Source organism: Chrysochloris asiatica, unplaced genomic scaffold (genome assembly GCF_000296735.1).
Source record: "Chrysochloris asiatica unplaced genomic scaffold, ChrAsi1.0 scaffold00487, whole genome shotgun sequence".
NCBI lineage: Eukaryota > Metazoa > Chordata > Mammalia > Afrosoricida > Chrysochloridae > Chrysochloris > Chrysochloris asiatica.
Genome location: NW_006409005.1, coordinates 419675 through 437530, shown reverse-complemented (window position 1 = coordinate 437530; position 17856 = coordinate 419675). Strand labels below are relative to the sequence as shown.

Here is a 17856-nt window from a genome sequence, read left to right as displayed (position 1 = left end):
CATGGGACAAGGTTAATGTAAAGGGCTTTAATGGAACAGTCATTTATGGTCCTAGCTGTAAATAGATGGTGGTGGTGTGCTGTGGAGTTGGTTCTGACTCATAGCAGCCCTGTATAGATAGGGTTTCTGAGGCTGTAAATCTTTATGGGAGCAGAAAGCCTCATTTTTGTCTCACGAAATGGTTGGTAGTTTTGAACTTCTGCCCTTGTAATTAAAAGCCCGACTCGTAACCAATACGGTACCAGAGCTCCTTCATAAATAGATAGCATTTTCAAATGGGGTAACTGTGTAGAGTTTAAGGAAGGGTTAATAAGTAAGGGTGTGGATATGGTTTAAGGGCAACTGGCAAGAGATGGTGAAGTACCAAAGGGAGCTGTTATCAACCACACATTAAAGGAGCTAGAGCTCCTGGTAGGAGGAACACAGCCAACTTGCAGCAACCCAGGTGGCATGCTTCTTTTCTGCTAGGTCTCCTCTTTGCGCCTCCTGTTGGACAATACCAACTCCAAATAGGTCAGCTGCTTCAGGATGGAGAAGGGTAAAGAGTGAATCTGTAGCAGCAAAAATAAAGAAAAGATCCTGCACATTGAATTTTTGTCAGAAACAGTACTACAGTCCTTTCGTCTTACAGCAGTGGGAGAATATTGTCCAAAGGTACAAGATGCATTAGGATGTTTCTGCTCCTCAATACAATTCAGTGATGTGAGCAGTCTAGAGTTTATTTGAATCATGGACTTAGCCTTATCATTTCTTCTTCTGCACTCCTGAACTTTAATTTTTATGAAACACATTTGTTGTTGTTGTTGTTAAGTGCCATAGAGTCAGTTCCGAACCATAACAAGCCTGTATAGGGTTTCCGAGGAGCAGCTGGTCAGCTTGAACCACTGACCTTGCAGTTCAAACAGCCTTGCAGTCTGGCGTATTAACCCACAGCACCATACCAGGATTCCATTAGACACATTAGGGGGTTTCAAAAAGTTCGTGGAAAAATTCTGTTACCTTTTCATTACATTTTTACAGCCCCCTCATATTTTTGACTGGGGCATAGCATCACATCTATTACCTGCTGAGTGGAGGGAGAACCAGCCAAGACTTTTGCCCACTATTCGAACTGTGCTTGAGGCAGTGTTGCTGCCTATAGTGAGGTGGTAGATTCTACCTGCAATGTGCTTGCCCGTGAGAAGCTAACTTTGATTTTTCTTGCATGATTTTATGCACCCTTCATTCTTATTCCTATTCAGTCTACCCCCACAAAAGTATTATTCTTACTTTAGATTTAAAAATAGCATGTGTAAATCTCAGAAGAAAAGTAATATGAGCAGAAAGGCCAGCTGCCAAGTGGAATTGATGTTTGGTACTTAGGATTGGGGAAGTAAAACAGCTTCCAGTTGAATAGTTGAATTAGGTAATACAAGTCAACTCTGAAAAGCCTTCTGTGATCAAGCAATGACATTTAACCAAGGCTGTAATTTAATTGTACTCTACCCTTTAGCAATGGCTCATTGATCTGTGAAAATATTTGCTGCTTGGTTTAATTAATTTATGATGTTAGTGAGTTATTTGCAAAATGAATAACGGCATTTTCTGCATTTCAGGCTTCAGTCCCTAAACTGCCTTTCCTTGGAAAAGTAGTCAGTCTTTTCAGTGACATTGGTAGACAGGCATTTTTGATTCCATTGAGGTTGCGAGTGGCTCAATTCTCATGAAGCCACCAGTGTTGTATTTCAACCTCTGAAGAACCACATAGAATTTATACTAATTTGTGAAACAGGAATTCGTTGTTTATGGGAGACCAAGCTGCAAATTGTTTTAATAATATTGTAAACCCTGTATAGGGTCACTCTGAGTTGGAACTGACTCAATGGCATTTAACAACAACAACTCATCAAAACCCTTTTCATGATTTTTTAGCCCCTTTGATTTTGAAGCTCTCCAAATTAGGAAAGAAATGCTTTGAACTGGAGAATGCAGAATATACATTGGTGCTTTCCTCAACTCCCAAATTACCTGCAAATACCTGGAAGATCAGCCCATTGTTTGTGTTCCTTTGAAAAGATTTGTATGAAAATCACTTTAAATGAACACAAACTTGTGTTTCTGGGTATAATCAGTGTATTTAAATTTAAAAATAAAATTGGGACTATGGTTAAGGCTCTCTTCTGAATAATTATCTTATGTAGCAGAGAGTCATGGTGTGGTGCTGGAGGAGAAAGCACTGGACCACAAGGTCGGTTTGAGCCACAAGGTTGGTGATTCAAACCCACCAACTACTTCCTGGGAACCCTATACAGGGTGGCTATGAATTGGAACCACTTAACAACACTCGACTCCACTTAACAACAAACACCATGGTTTCATAAAAAAGAATTACTGTTTGTGTGTGGTGCTGTGGGCTAATGCAGCAGACTGCAAAGTCGTCTGAACTGCAAGGTCGATGGTTCAGGCTCACCAGCTGCTCCTTGGAAACCCTATACAGGGTCGCTATGGGTTGGAGTTGATTTGACAGCACTTAACAACAACAACAATATTGCTAACCTCAAGGTTGGTGGTTCAAACTCAGGAGCCACTTCTTAGAATTACAAGGTTGCTATGAGTCAGAATCAACTTGACAGCACTTAACAACAACAACAATATTGCTAACCTCAAGGTTGGTGGTTCAAACTCAGGAGCCACTTCTTAGAATTACAAGGTTGCTATGAGTCAGAATCAACTTGACAGCACTTAACAACAACAACATGTGGCATACAGTATTGTGGTGGCTCTTTAAGATAAGTACTGGACTGTGAACCACAAGGTCAGTGGTTTGAGCCCACCAGCCACCTCATGGGAGAAAGATGAGGTTTTCTGCTCTTGTTAAGATTTCCAGCCTGGAAAATCTTATGTTGTCATTAGGTGCCTTTGAGTCAGATGCAATGCATAGAGACCCTCTGCACAAGAACATGAACCACGGCTCGGGCCTGCACCACCTTCACATTTGTTACTGTGAAGTCCATTACTGCTGCTGCTGCTACTGTGTCAATAATCCATCGGATTGGAGGTCGTCTTTTTTCACTGATTCTCCACTTTACCAAGCATGATGTCCTTCTCCAGGGAATGCTTCCTCCTGAGAGCGTGTCTGAAATATGAGAGACAAAGTCTTGCCATAAGGAGCACTCTGGTTGTTCGTCTTTCAACAAATTTATTTGTTCTTCTTGACACTTTTAATATTCTTCTCCAACACCATAACTCAAGAGCATTAATTCCTCTGCAATCTTCTATATTCATTGTCCAATTTTCACATACATATGAGGCAAATGAAGATTCCATAACTTGGGTCAGGCACACCCTTAGTCCTCAAACAGAATACTTACAGAGGTCTTGGGCAGCAGATTTGCCTAATACAGTAAGTCACTTGATTTCTGGCTGTTTTTTGCTTTCATCAGTGGTTATAGTGGATTCAAGCAAAATGAAGTCTTTGACAAGCTTAGCCTTTTCTCCATTTATCATGAAGTTTTATTTTTTGGTTTAGCTGTGAGGATTTTTGTTTTCTTTACATTGAAATGCAATCTATCCTAAAGGCTGTAGTCTTTGTTCTTCATCAGTATGTATTTTAAGTCCTCTTTGCTTTCAGCAATCATTATCATTTATATATCACAGGTTGTTAATGAGTCTTCCTTATTATCCAGAGAATGTCCTTTTAAGTCATAAGTCAAAGGAATTGATAACTTTGAAATTTAATGACTCTTTTTGCCAAGTATCATTAAAGGACTTAGACATGTACATTGAAAGTTAGGAGAAGACAAAAAAATCAATCAGAAATAACCAAATAAGGAAACCCTCTTTGTGTGACATTGATTATAGTTACATAATTTTTCATGACCAGATTTGGGCATTGTTTTTAAGGGAGAAAAAAAAAAAAAAGTGCTCCAACTTAGAATATTTACCTTTGCTTTGATATTATTTTAAAATGCTGACTATTAAGTTTGCTTCAGAAGAATGTAATTTGTAAGATGCCGGAATGCATTCGTAGGGAACTGACAAAAACTTGTTTTCAGGAGAGTTATTTTCCAGGCTCTTGAATAATATTTTGCTTCATAAATCATATTTTTGTTGTTGTTAAGTGCCTGCAATTTGGATCCAACTCATAGTGACCCTGTATATGGTTTCCAAGGAGTGACTTGTGGGTTTGAACTGTCAACCATGTGTTAAGCAGGCAATTCTAAACAACATCAGTGATTAAGTGATCAGATGTTTTCCACTGTGACCCCTGCACCCTGCTGCCCTCTCACTTCTTCCCATGTTACTGCATTTTGGTAAAGGTAGTCTTTTAAGGCTTTGTTGTTGTTAGGTGCCATCAAGTTGGTGCTGACTCACAGCGACTTTACTTTTAAGGGAACGAACTTCTTATTTTACCATGATCCCCATAAAAATCTAATAGCCGTTTTTCTTTTCCTCTCTTTCTTTTGTGTGTGTTTAGGCAAGGAAACAGTCACTGTTCTTCCAGGAGCCTCTTATTTCTCCAGTGATGAATCATTTGCAATGATTAGAGGGTATGTAATAACTGGGCCCCTCATGTTCCACCTGGTGGGGATTGAGCTGAGTCATCCCGAGGGAGTTAGCAAGGCTCTGAAACCAGGGCTTCAAACCGGTTCATTCCAATTTGATACCCTACTCAGAATTTTCATTTCCACCCTGTATACTGAATCCGAATTTGCATTTCAAGGAGCTCTCTCTCTCCAGGTGAGCTTATGTATGCATAACATTTATGATTCCATAGATCTGTGGTGGAAAGGCAAATTCTCAGCAGAGGGGCAAACTGTAATGAGCCAGTTAAGAGCCGTTTCTGAAACACAGCACATCTCCCAGCTGGACTATATGTGAAATAATTCACAATTAATGCTGGGGAATGAAATATCTAGTCTGCTATTATTAAAGGAACCCAGAAACAGGAAAACATATTCATGTGTGTCAATTGTATAGGAGTAAAAATTGCTAAGTTTTGTTTTTTTCCCCCCTTGAGGAACAAATATTTTCTTTCGACTGTATTCACTATCTAGTGGTTGCCCTCAAATTGAGTTGTATCAGAGCTTCCAAGGGATTCATTCTAGCTCTGCCCTCTGCTGAGAATGTGCATTTTCATCTCAGCTATACTGAATCAGAATCTACAGTTTAACAAGAGCCCCAGGAGATTCTTATGTATATAGAAGATCTAGTTAAAATTCTGATTCAGTATTCTCCGCAGGCAATTAAACTGGAATGAACTGGTTTGAATTATCCACTTGGCAGCACTTAACAACAACAAAATGAAACAAATTCACTAAGAACGCTTGTTTTACATTTGATTTTGGAGCTAATGTAGGGTATAATTTTGTTGTTGTTGGGTGTCATCTGGTCAGTTCTGACTCATATGCACAACAGAACGAATCACTGCAGGGTCCTGTGTGTGCCATCCCTACAATCTTTGCTACTTTTAAGCCCACTGGGTCAATCCATCTCATTGGGGTGGGGGGCTTCCTCTTTTTTGCTGACCTTCCACTTTATAACATATCCAAACTATAAGAGAGGAAGTTTCGCCATCCTGGCTTCTAAGGAGCATTCTGGCTATACTACTTAATGCTTATTTCTCTATATGAAAAGAAACGGATAGTAAGTGTGAGCTTAGAGTTGAAATATGTGGAAATCAGTTGTGGGGTGGGGGAAAGCAAATGCATTTTGGAATGTTTGTTGTTGTTGTTGTTAAGTGCAAGTGCCCTTGTGTCGGTTCTGACCCATAGTGACCCTGTATAGGGTTTCCGAGGATCAGCTGGTGAGCCTGAACCGCCGACCTTGCAGTTCAAACGGCTTTTTTTGTAAGGTAGAAGAGCATTAATTTTAGTTGATGGTTTTTAGCAAAGGGTACATAAAATTTGTGAATTGTGCTTCATAACTCCTTTTTTCTTTCTTTCTTCAGGGGTCATGTCGATCTTACAATGCTAGGAGCGATGCAGGTTTCTAAATATGGTGACTTGGCTAACTGGATGATACCTGTAAGTAGCAATTGTTTTTAAAATACTAAGAAAAGTCATGTCAGATTGATATGAGAGCACAAGATGAATATTGAATAATCACATTGAATAAATATTTCAATGTGTATTTCTTATATGAATTAAATTTTAATGAAGCAGTCACTAAGAAATATTCAAGTTTGCCAGTTTGGCTCTGTCGTTGGTACTAAAAATAGATGAGATTAGGACCAGAGCACTATTTTCTTAGAAATAAGTGTTGGAGAAGATGGACTAATTAGGCCCTGATGAAAGTAGGGACTATAAATATTTATCATAATTAAATTCTAGAAGGAACAATTAAGAAGGTCATTAATTTTATGTAAGTTCTACTATTTCCTTATTCATAGTGATTGAAATCCTCTTTGATCTGTCATATGATGCCATAAGTAATACATCACTTTGCTTCTATTATGGATTGTAAAACCTGTGACTTTTTCTTTTACATGAATGGCTTTATTTGAAAACGATACCAAGTAACATGCATCACTTTTGAATAGAAGCTGTAAGAGAAGAGTAACATGGGATTCACTTTTTTTTTTTTATTCAGTCATGGGACTAGCAATGTCCCAGAGAGAAAGGTATCCAGGTGTAGATAAAGATTAAATGTTGTAGGGCTCTAGGCAACTGAATGTTGGTGCGTGGAAAATAAATAAGCAAAAAAATCCACCCGAACCAACAAACAGGTCTTTTCCCAATGGGTTTCCCAATCTCTAGGTCTCAAGCCTAACCCAATAAAAAAATATCTGGAATATAGAATTTTTTCAGCTTTTGTGATTGAAATGCTGTAGCATTCTTTGTTGTTATTGTTGTTGTTGTTATGTGCCGTGGAGTCGGTTCTGACTCATAGCGACCCTGTACAGGGTTTCTGAGGCTGTAAATCTTTATGAGAACAGATAGCCTCATCTTTCTCCGGTGAAACAGCTGTGTCTTTAACATCCTTTTGTTTCTGAGATATTTACATGAACAAACATGTAAAGCTTAATCTCTCTGGTAGGTATCCATATTCTTGAAGTTTGAATTTTAATTACTAGGAATAATTGTGCTCCACTTCATCCCATTTCAACCACAACCAGCTGGAATACCAAAGAGGATTATATGTTCATTTTGGAATGAAATGTGTGGAATAAACCCCTTTAAAAACAAAGATTCTCTTTCTTATTTCTCACCATGGGTTTTATTCTTTATTTTCTGAGCCAATCTGTTATTTAGCTGAATACTAACCTCGGGATAGTTTTGGTTCAAGGTGAAAAGATGGTCTGTGGATGACGGTCTCGAAGAGTCCTCTACTCACAACTGATCCATCCAATAAGTCTGGACTTTTTAAGAATTTGAGTTTGGTTCTGCAATTCAGTTTGAACCACAAGGTTGGCAGTTCAAGCTCACCAGCTGCTCTCGGAAACCCTGAGGGTTACTATGGTTTAGAAATGACTCCACAGCACTTCACAACAACAACAATGCAGACTCCTGGTGTGATGCTGTAGGATCAACAGTGGACTGTAACCACAGGTCAGCGGTTGAAACTCACCAGTTGCTCTCTGGAAACCCTGTACAGGGTGCTGAGAGTCGGAACTGACTTGAAGGCACCTAATAGCAACTATGCCTGTGTTAGAATACCATTTGGAAATGGGCTTTCTTTCTTATGTTAATGATACAATATTAGTATAGGATGTGTTTTTAGTCAATCTGTTGAGATACAAAAGAAATTAAACAAGTAGGCAAGCAGGGATGAGGAGAGAGATGCACTAGGCCACATGAAAGAGAGTGACCAGGGACAGAAGTTCAGAGATAAGAACCTTTCCATTAGACATTGAGAAAAAGCCTTCCCTTTGACATTGCTTCCTGAAGTCAGACTTCTTGCCTCCCAAACTGTGAGAAGCTAAGTTTCTATATGTTAAAGTCACCCATTGTTATAGCAACACTAGATAACTAAGATAGAAATTGATGCTGAGAAGTGGAGGTGTTGTGCTGATGCCGGACACACTGCTTACCAAGCTAAGATGTAGACGGTAAACTTGACTAACTATGTTGTGCCAATTGACTGAATTATACCATGAGGCTACTGCCCTAAGCCTTTAAATCCAGAGAATCAAATTTACAATGTGTTTGTTATGTTGAGCAGCCCTGGTGGTACAGTGGGTTAAGCATTGGACTGCTAAGAAAAGGTTGCTGGAGGGAGAAAGATGAGATGGTCTTTATTTATCTTCATATATCTATTAGTATATATGAATAGATATACATGCATATACTTACTTGCATATATGTGTGTGTTTGATTCTGTATGATAAGCACTGGACTGTGATCTACAAAGTTGGTGACTTGAACCCACCTAAGTGAGAAAGATGAGGCTTTCTTGACTCACAAAGCTGTACAGACTTGGAAACCTACTCGACAATACTTAACACTAAAAACAACATATGTTTATACATATGTACACATATACACATATGTTGTTGGTGTTGTTGCAAAATTACAGATGTCTTGTCTTTTGCTTTTCTCTTGCGTATTTCATAGTGGTATCATTGACCTTGGTCAACCTGTGATGTTTAAAGATATTTATGAAATAAATGCAGCTTTCATTTAATAATGACCTGAATCCAGGAAGAAGCCTCTGAGAATTAGTTTTGGAAGAGAGGATTGTAATCAATATCTTAATTCATGAGTGTGGGTCATCTTATATTCTGATTTATTGCTTACCGATTGTGTGCACAGAAACAATGTCCATGATTATAAACTCATATGCAGTGACCCCTATTTGACTGGTAACTCAGGTTATTCTTACATGGATGATGTTTAAAGAATTCATGTGTTTCTATATAGCACTGGCTAAAAGCAGTTTGGTTAAGTGATTGAAGCTAGTATTCTATCTGTAAGATTTTTTTTTTTAATAATTTTTGAGGAAGGTAGACTCACATAGTTGATAAATGTTTCAGATTGTTTAGTTTAGTTCTTTTGAATTAACGTCTCCTGATGTTATTTGGAAATTTCGGTAATAATTAAATGTGTTTGCATGTTAGAATCACCTGTTGTTGTAAGGTGATATCTAGTCGGTACTGATTCATAGTGACCCTTATGCACAACAGAATGAAACAGTGCTAAGTCCTGGGCTAACCTCACAACCATTGCCATGCCTGAGCCCATTGATGCTGCTACTTGGCCAATCCATCTTGCTGGGGGTCTTCCTCTTCTTCTCTGACCCTCCACTTTACTAAACATGATATCCTGCTCCAGTGACTGGTCCCTCCTGACAATATGTCTGAAGTATGAGAGACAAAGTTTGGTCATGCTGGCCTACAAGGAGCACTCTGGCTGTACTTCTTCCAACACAGATCTGTTGATTCTTTTGGCAGACCATGGTACTTTCAATATTCTCCTCCAACACTGTAACTCAAAATCATCAATTCTTCTACAGTCTTCCTTATTCACTGTCCAGCTTTCGCATGCATATGAGGTTATTGAAAATACCATGGCTTGGGTCAAGCGCACCTTAGTCTTCCAGCTCACATTTTTGCTCCTCTCGACGGCACTTAACAACAACAACAACAACACTTTAAAAAGGTCTTATGCAGTAGATTTACCTAATGCAATATGTTGCTTGATTTCTTTACTGCTGTTTCCATGAGTGTTGTTGGTTGATCCAAGAAGATTGAGGTCCTTGACAACTTCAATCTGTTCTCTGTTGATAAGAATGTTGTTTATTGGTCCAGTGGTGAGAATTTTTGTTTTCTTTACATTGAGATGCATCCATACTGAAGGCTGTGGTCTTTGATCTTCATCAATAAGTATTTTAAGCCCTCTTCATTTTCAGCAAGCAATGTTGTATCATCTGCATATTGCAGATTGTTAATGAGTCTTCCTCCAATCTTGATGCCACGTTTTTCTTCATATATCCCAGCTTCCAATTTTCCCAGCTGTTTCTCTTCATTTTGAGTTGTGCCCCATCAGCAAATGAAGGTCCTGTAGACTTTACTCCCACGGTCTTTACTCCATTCTCATCATCAAGGTCAACTCTACTTTGAGGAGGCAGTTCTTCCCCACTGGCATTTTGAGTGCCTTCCAATCTGAGGGGTTCATTTTCCGGCACTATATCTGACAGTGTTTCTTGCTATTCAGAACATTTTCAGTGACTAGATATTCGGAAGTAGTTTGTCACTCCTTTTCCTAATCTGAAACCTGTCCACCCTGGGTGACCCAGCTGGTATTTAAAATACCTATGGCATAAGTTCCAGAATCACAGCAACTCACAAGCCACCACAGTACGACAAACTGACAGTTTAAAAAAACAATGCAGGCACCCCACTCCCCGAGATTCCTATTTAATTCATCACTGACTTTTCTTAATGTTCCACAGATGATTCCAGTTTTTAACTGAATGTGTTGAAGAATGATCACAATTCATATTTAAAATATGATGGAAACACCTTTAATCTATTAGTAGTAAGAACTCTCCATAAATTATAATATAAAATATTGGTCATCCTAAGTCAGCCATAGGCTTAAATGTTAGCACCTTTTGGAGTTTGGAGGCTTTAAGAAATCAGTGAGGATCTCCTAAGCATCTGACAATGAGTCAGACTGATGGTTTATGGGAACATTTGTTGCATAGGAAATCAGTATATTTCTACATGTAAGTTTTAGAGAAAGGCCATGTTGGATACTAAAAGGAGCATAGAAAACCAAACCCTGGGATTTTGCCTTGGTTCTGTCTAGTAATCAAGGGTAAGCTTTTTGTGTTAAAGTGTCCTCATCTGTAAAATGAGGACTGGATCATCTCAAGGATCCCTGCTGGGTCTCCTTGGATCAGAACACAGGCTCTGTGGTGAGACAGATCTCTAATGAAATTCTCTTTTTGTCATTTGGTAGCAGTGTGACCTTAGGTAGTTGGCTACTTTTCCCATTTGTGGAATGTGCATAACACAGGGTGTAGAGGGTGTGGTGAGGATTCAAACCATTCCCAGAAATGTCTTTTTTTTTTTCCATGAATTTTTTGAAGCCTTCTCATATACTAGTACCTAATTTATAGAACTGGCGTGATGCTGTAAGATCAGCACTGGATTGTTAGCCACAAAGTTGGCAGTTCAAACCCACCAGTCATTCCTTGGAAACCCTACTAGGGTCACTGTGGGTAAGAATGAACACAATGGCACATGACAGCACCAACATGCCCAACATGTAGAAAGGAAATGACCCAGGTAGTACATAGTACTTATTCCATAGTTTGTTCTGAATAAATCTCAGAAAAGCGAGAAGTTGGGGATGCCTGGCAGAGAAGGAAATAGCAATTGTTACTGTGAACAGAAGTAAAAGAGTTTTAAGTATCCCGATTTCTCTGGAACAGTATTTTTTGAATGAATTTATACAGTTGTCCTGGGTATGGAAAAGAAACATTCAATATCTTTAGAGGACTTGGGTATCTTTAGAAAATTAATATGAGATTTGTTTATATAAGATTCAGCACACATAGAATGTGCATGATGTAGTTGTTATCTATGGGAAAACTTTTCCAGTGTGTAACCACCTTTTACATATCCAGTTAAGAATTCTGGAGTGATTAAAATATCAATGTTTATTTCTTAATTGTGTCGCTAATACAAGGAGGTTGCTTAAAGTTTGTGTAAAATGGAATAAAAAGATAATAGAATTTTTCTACAAATTTTTTGAAACCTCATACAATTTGAAACTTGTTTGCTTCCAAAGAAATGAACCTAGGCATCTGGTAAGGGAAACTCACTCTCTCTCTCTATTTTTTTTTTTTTTTTTTTTTTTTTTGAATTGAGTGAAAGTTTACAGAGCAGATCATCAGTTTTGCATTCAATAAGTCATATACCTTGTTTCATTACCATGATTTTAAACCCCTCCATGTATAAGAATTGATGCCTTTGAATTGTGGTGTTGGAGGAGAATACTAAAAGTGCCATGGACTGCCAAAAGAACCAATAGATCTGTTTTGGAAGAAGTGCAGCCAAAGTGCTCCTTAGAGGCCAAGATGGCTAAACTTCATCTCTCATACTTTGGACGTATTGTCAGGAGGGAACAGTCACTGGAGAAGGATGTCATTCTGGGTAAGATGGAGGGTCAGAGTAAAAGAGGAAGACCCCCAACTAGATGTATCGGCCAGGTAGCATCATTGATGGCATCAAGTGTGGCAGAAGTGGTGAGGTTGGCCCATGATCGAACATTGTTTTGTTCTGCTGTGCATGGGGTCACTATGAGTCGGTTCTGACTCAATGGCACCTGACAACCACAACAATGTACCATCAGTCAATAGTATTTCTCCACATTAATTTTAACTCGCTCTTTTTTTTTTTTTAACACTCAGGCATCTATAATAATTTACACCACCAAAAGGCACATTCTGCAAGCCTGCCTCCTGGCCACAGCTCAGTCCCCCTCTTTCCATGAATCTAGAGTCCTCAGCTGCTCCCTCTCTCCATGTCCCCATCTCTGCCTCCATCTCTGGTGTCACTGCAATGGGAACTCTTTTTTTTTCCCTCACCAATCAATGAAAGGGTGCATCCTATAAGCCTGCTTCCCCCACCCCCCACCCCCAGTCGTCAGCACACAGCCCCTCTTCCTCCCCGGGTTCTGAGTCCCCAGCTGCTCCATTTCTCCATATCCTCATTGCTGCCTCCATCTCGGGGATCTCTGCATATCTGGGTAGGGTTCCATTCTCCGCTCTTCTCCCTTCATGGTTCTAGGGACCTCCGCTTCCAGCCTGCAAAGTCAATCACTTCCCTCCTTGCCACAAAATGCCCACTTTTACATTTACAGCCTTCACAATAAGTCTTGGTAACAGTTATTCACTCTTGCATCACAATAGACCTATCCACATTTCCTTTAATCAGGCCTGCCTAGCCTTGACAGATTGTATACTACTCAGTGGAGATTCTACCTTCCTCCACGCCCTCTAGATCTAGGTTTGCAAGGGGAACTCTTGAATGAACACCATGATCTGAATGAACTGAAAGGACACCATGGTAACTTGGTAGTAAAAAAGTCAAGCCTAAAAAGTGGCCATGTGTCTGGTTCTACTCCCTTGGCAATGTAGTTCAAGAGGTGTCAAGTTGGCATTTCTGATTATGTTGTTGTTGTTAAGTGCCATAGAGTTGATTCCAACCCATAGCAACCCTGTATAAGGTTTCCAAGGAGCAGCTGGTGAGCTTGAACCACTGACCTTGCAGTTCAAGTGACTTTGCTGACTGACGCATTAGCCCACAGCGCCACACCAGGACTCCATATATAATTTCTGATTATAATAACTGTTAATCCTGTGTGTGATGCATGGTATAGATTTTCATTCTTTAAGATGCAGGGTAGCTTAAGAGAGAAGACCATGGGCTTTAGTTTGGAGTAGGTCTGGTTTGAATTTCAGCTCTCCCCTATACAAATTATGTGCTCTGGAGCATATGTTTTTGTAAAGGATTAAGTGAAAAGATTGTGACAAGTGAACACTCTAAGCACTCCATAAAGAGAAGCTATTATTTTCATCTTCTTTGGTTTCTTAACATAAAAGGCTGAATTTGCTTTAAAATACACTGGCATAAGCAAGGCTATATTTTAAAGGAGCCAGTATAACCTACATATTGTAAATTTATATTTGAGAACCAAACATTAAAAACTTTGAGGACACATTTCCTGCTCTTATTTGTTGTGGATAAATCTATTTCTATTTGCCCCAAAGATTTATGTTGATTCATAAAACTTAGATACATTTTTTGTTACAAGATCTGACAGTCAAGAAACTGAGAAGTTCAGCTATATCATTTTTAATTTATTTATATCTTCTTGCTGAGTTTAATGATCTTTCAATGGTTGTAGAAGTCTTGAGCTTCTCTGAAACATGGCATCTCCATCAATCATTACAATATCACATTATAATAAACATTAAGCCTTTAAGGCAGATGAACGGTGTGGATACTATTTGTCTTATCCTTTAATAGCTTCTTAGTATGCAGTATTGGTCCCATTCACACAGTGTTTTAAACATTTTGCTCTGAGCATCTGAAGAAGAGAGAAATTTTGACAAAGTGGTAGTTGGGGCCTTCCAGTTCCCTGCTTATTGAAATGATGATAAACCCCAGGCAAGCTAAGGAAAGGCAGGAAGATGATCAGTCCATCCGATCTACATTCAGAACTGCTCTGGTGCTTTCCTAATGCCTATTTTTAGAAAACAGCTGCCTTAGATTATTGACTTGTGAAGGGAAACAGATGTGTATGATCAGCTGTGAGAGCTGTTCATTGCACACAACAGTAGCCCTTTGGAAAGAGCCACTATACGTGAGCAACAGGACTGCAAAGTGCCCACTCCCTGTGTGGGGAGGAGGGGAGTAAGTCATTCTTAGGGTAAAGGAGAATGTGATGTTATGCTGTTTGTTTTTTATTTTATGTGCATTTAAAAAACCCACAAATTTGTATATGTTGTTACATACATGTTCATTTAATGGATTTGTTCCTCTGGACAAATTGTCTGTTTTAAATAAGTTCAGACTCTAGACTTTTTAATCATGGAACCAAAGGTGTTTCTATTAAGTATTCATTTTAGTGGTTTAGTTACATAAACTGTGGTCCTAAATACTAAATGCATATAATATAAATGAATAGAAAAAGATATAGATGAAGGTTTAAACATTTAAATATAGTTCTAACATTTCGTTGTCTTGTTCATTTGGCTTTCAGATTCAGGAAAGTGTTAATCCATGAGTAAGTAGAAAGGACAGGTAGACAATATAAACAAGAGAGTTTGTGAAAATTATTGAACGATAATCCATTTCTGTCAGAATAATATAATTAACATCACATGTAAATAAAATTTTTCTGAATTCAAAAAGTCTGCAACAGTACGTCGACAAAGAACTGCCAGAAATTCCAGCCAGATTCAGAAGAGGCCATGGAACTAGGGGGATATCATTACTGACTTCAAATGGATATTATCTGAACTCAGAAAATGCCAAAAAGCTGTTTACTTGTGCTTTATTGAATATTTTCAGTCTTTTTAGTGTGTGGATAATGACAAGCTATGTGTAACATAACAAATATTGGGTATTCCAGAACACTTGATTGTACTCACAAGGAACCTGTACATAGACCAAGAGGCAGTGTGTAAACAGAACAAGAGGACACTGAGTGGTTTAAAATCAGGAAAGTTTTGCACCATGGTTGTATTCTTTCCCTGTACTTATTCAGTCTATAAACTGAGCAAATCATCTTAGGAGCTGGGCTACATGAAGAAAAACGTGGCATCAGGATTGGAGACAGACTCTCTAACAACCTGTGATCTGCTGATGATACAATCTGGCTTGCTGGAAGTGAATAGCGTTTAAAATACTGATGAAGAGTAAAGACTACAGCTTCCAGTATGGATTACACTTCAATGTAAAGACAACAAAAATCATCACAACTAGACTAATAAATAACTTCATGATAAATGGAGAATGTTTGAAGTTGTCAGTGACTTCATTTTGCTTGGATCCACATTCAACACTCATACAAGCAGCAGCCAACAAATCAAATGACGTATTGCATTAAGCAAATCTACTGCACAAGACCTCTTGAAAGTGTTGAAGAACAAACATGTCAGTTTGAAGACTAAGGAGTGCTGGAACCAACCTGTGATACTTTCATTTGTGGTCATATGCAGGTGAAATTTGGACAATGAATAAGGAAGGTTGTAGAAGAATTGATGCTTTTGAATTGTGGTGTTGGAGAAGAATACTGAAAAGTACCATGGAATACCAGAAGAACATACAAGTTTGTGTTGGAAAAAATACAGCTGGAGTGCTCCTTAAAAAACATGATTGTGAGACTTTGTCTTTCATACTTCAGACATGTTATCAGGAGGGACCAGTCCCTGGAGAAAGACATCATGCTTGGTTAAGTAGAGGGTCAGCGAAAAAGAGGAAGACCCCCAAAGAGATGTATTTACACCATGGAAACAGCAGCAGTGGTCTCAAGCATAACAACAATTGTGAGTATGGCATAGGATCAGGCAGTGTTTCATTCTGTTGTGCATCAGACTGCTGTGAGTCGGAGCTGACTGGATGGTACCTAACAACTACAGCAATCAGTGGAAAAGAGTGGAAAGCATCTGGGCTCTTTGGATTTAGATTGACCTGAGTTTCGATATGGGTTCTGTCATTTATTGTTGTTGTTGTTAAGTGCCGTCGAGTCAATTCCGACCCATAGCGACCCTGTTAGTGTTTCCAAGGAGCAGCTGGTGAGCTTGAACTGCCAATCTTGCAGTTCAAGTGGCTTTGCAGTCTGGCGCATTAACCCACAGCGCCACACCAGGACTCTCTGTCATTTATTATTGTTGTTATGTGCGGTGGAGTTGGTTCCAACTCATAGCGACCCTGTACAGGGTTTCCGAGGCTGTAAATCTTTATGGGAGCAGAAAGCCTCATCTTTCTCCCACAGAGTAGCTGTTAGTTTCGAACTGCTGACCTTAAGGTTCACAGCCTGATTCGTAACCACTACACTACCAGAGCACCTTATGCTATATTATTAGTGGTAGTAAAATTTTTACACCTCAACTTACTCACTTATAAAATGATTATTAGATTTAATTTGCATGGTTTTGTGAAGATTAAATTGTTGATATAGAAGTATTTATTAGGTATGTATTAAGGACCATGTAGAGCTCTATGACTCTGTAGGGTAAGCACTAGATTGCTAATCACAAGATTGGTGGTTCCAGTTCACCAGCTGCTCCGTGGGAAAAACATGAGACTTCTTGCTCCCACAAAGATTTATAGCCCTGGGAACCATATAAAGGGTCACTATGAGTCGGAACCTACTGGAGGGCACTTTGCAACAACAAGGGTCATAAACAATTTTAGGTTTTAGGGATGTACAAGTTAAGAAGCAGATGAAATTGTATCTGTGAAGCTGATATTCTAGCAGGGGTCAACAAACTATGAACCCATGGGACAAATCTGTCTCACTGCCTTTTTTGTAAATAAAGTTTTATTGGAACACAGCTATATTTAGGTATTATTTATGGCTGCTTTTGTGTTGCAGCAGCAGAATTAAGTAGTTTTGTAAAAGAGACTGTATGGCTTACAAACCTCAAAATATTTACTGTTTGGCCCTTAACAGAAAAAACGTTTCCAACAGCTGCCTTAGAGCATTGGGTTGAAACCTTTCTTCTTTTCTCATATACGCACATAGTGCTGTCAATTTCCCTTTGAGCACTGTATTATTTTTAAGTGCAATTGAGTCAGTTCTGACTCATAGCAACCATGTATAGGGGTTCTGAGGAGCAGCTGGTGGATTTGAACCACCAACCTTGTGGCTAGCAGTCCAATGCTTATTCTATAGCACCACAATAGGAGTGGCTGCATTAGCATGTCCTAAAACATATGTTGTAATTTAATTTTCCTTCTTTTAAAAGAAATGTTCTCATTGACTCATTGGTTATTTACAAATATATCACTTAATCCCCAAATATATAGTGTTTTTCAAGTTAAATTTCTGCTAATAGTTCCTAATTTATTTCTGTTGAGATAGGTGGTGGTGGTTATGTGCCATGGAGTTGCTTCTGACTCATAGCGACTCTGTATAGGGTGTTTCTGAGGCTATAAATCTTTATGGGAGCAGAAAGCCTCATCTTTTTCCCACAGAACAACTGGTAGTTTTGAACTTCTGACCCTGAGATTACCAGCCCGACTTGTAACCAGTGCACTACTTTATATATGCTTTTAATTTATTTGAGAGTTTTTTATGGCTCAGAATATGGTCCATTTTAGTGATTACGAATCGGGCTGCGAATCTTAAGGTCAGCGGGTCAAAACTACCAGCCGCTCTGCGGGAGAAAGATGAGGCTTTCTACTCCCGTAAA

The 17856-nt window shown here is 38.9% G+C and overlaps 1 protein-coding gene across 1 annotated transcript in view; it reads left to right on the top strand.

Moving 5' to 3' along the window:
- The window catches only part of OXCT1 (3-oxoacid CoA transferase 1), a 251550-nt gene that overhangs the window by 123965 nt on the left and 109729 nt on the right, over nt 1-17856 (top strand). The window contains exons 11-12 of the mRNA XM_006877358.1: nt 4457-4529; nt 5930-6005. Of these exons, the coding sequence (XP_006877420.1) occupies nt 4457-4529; nt 5930-6005 (149 nt within the window). The remainder of the gene's footprint in view (nt 1-4456; nt 4530-5929; nt 6006-17856) is intronic.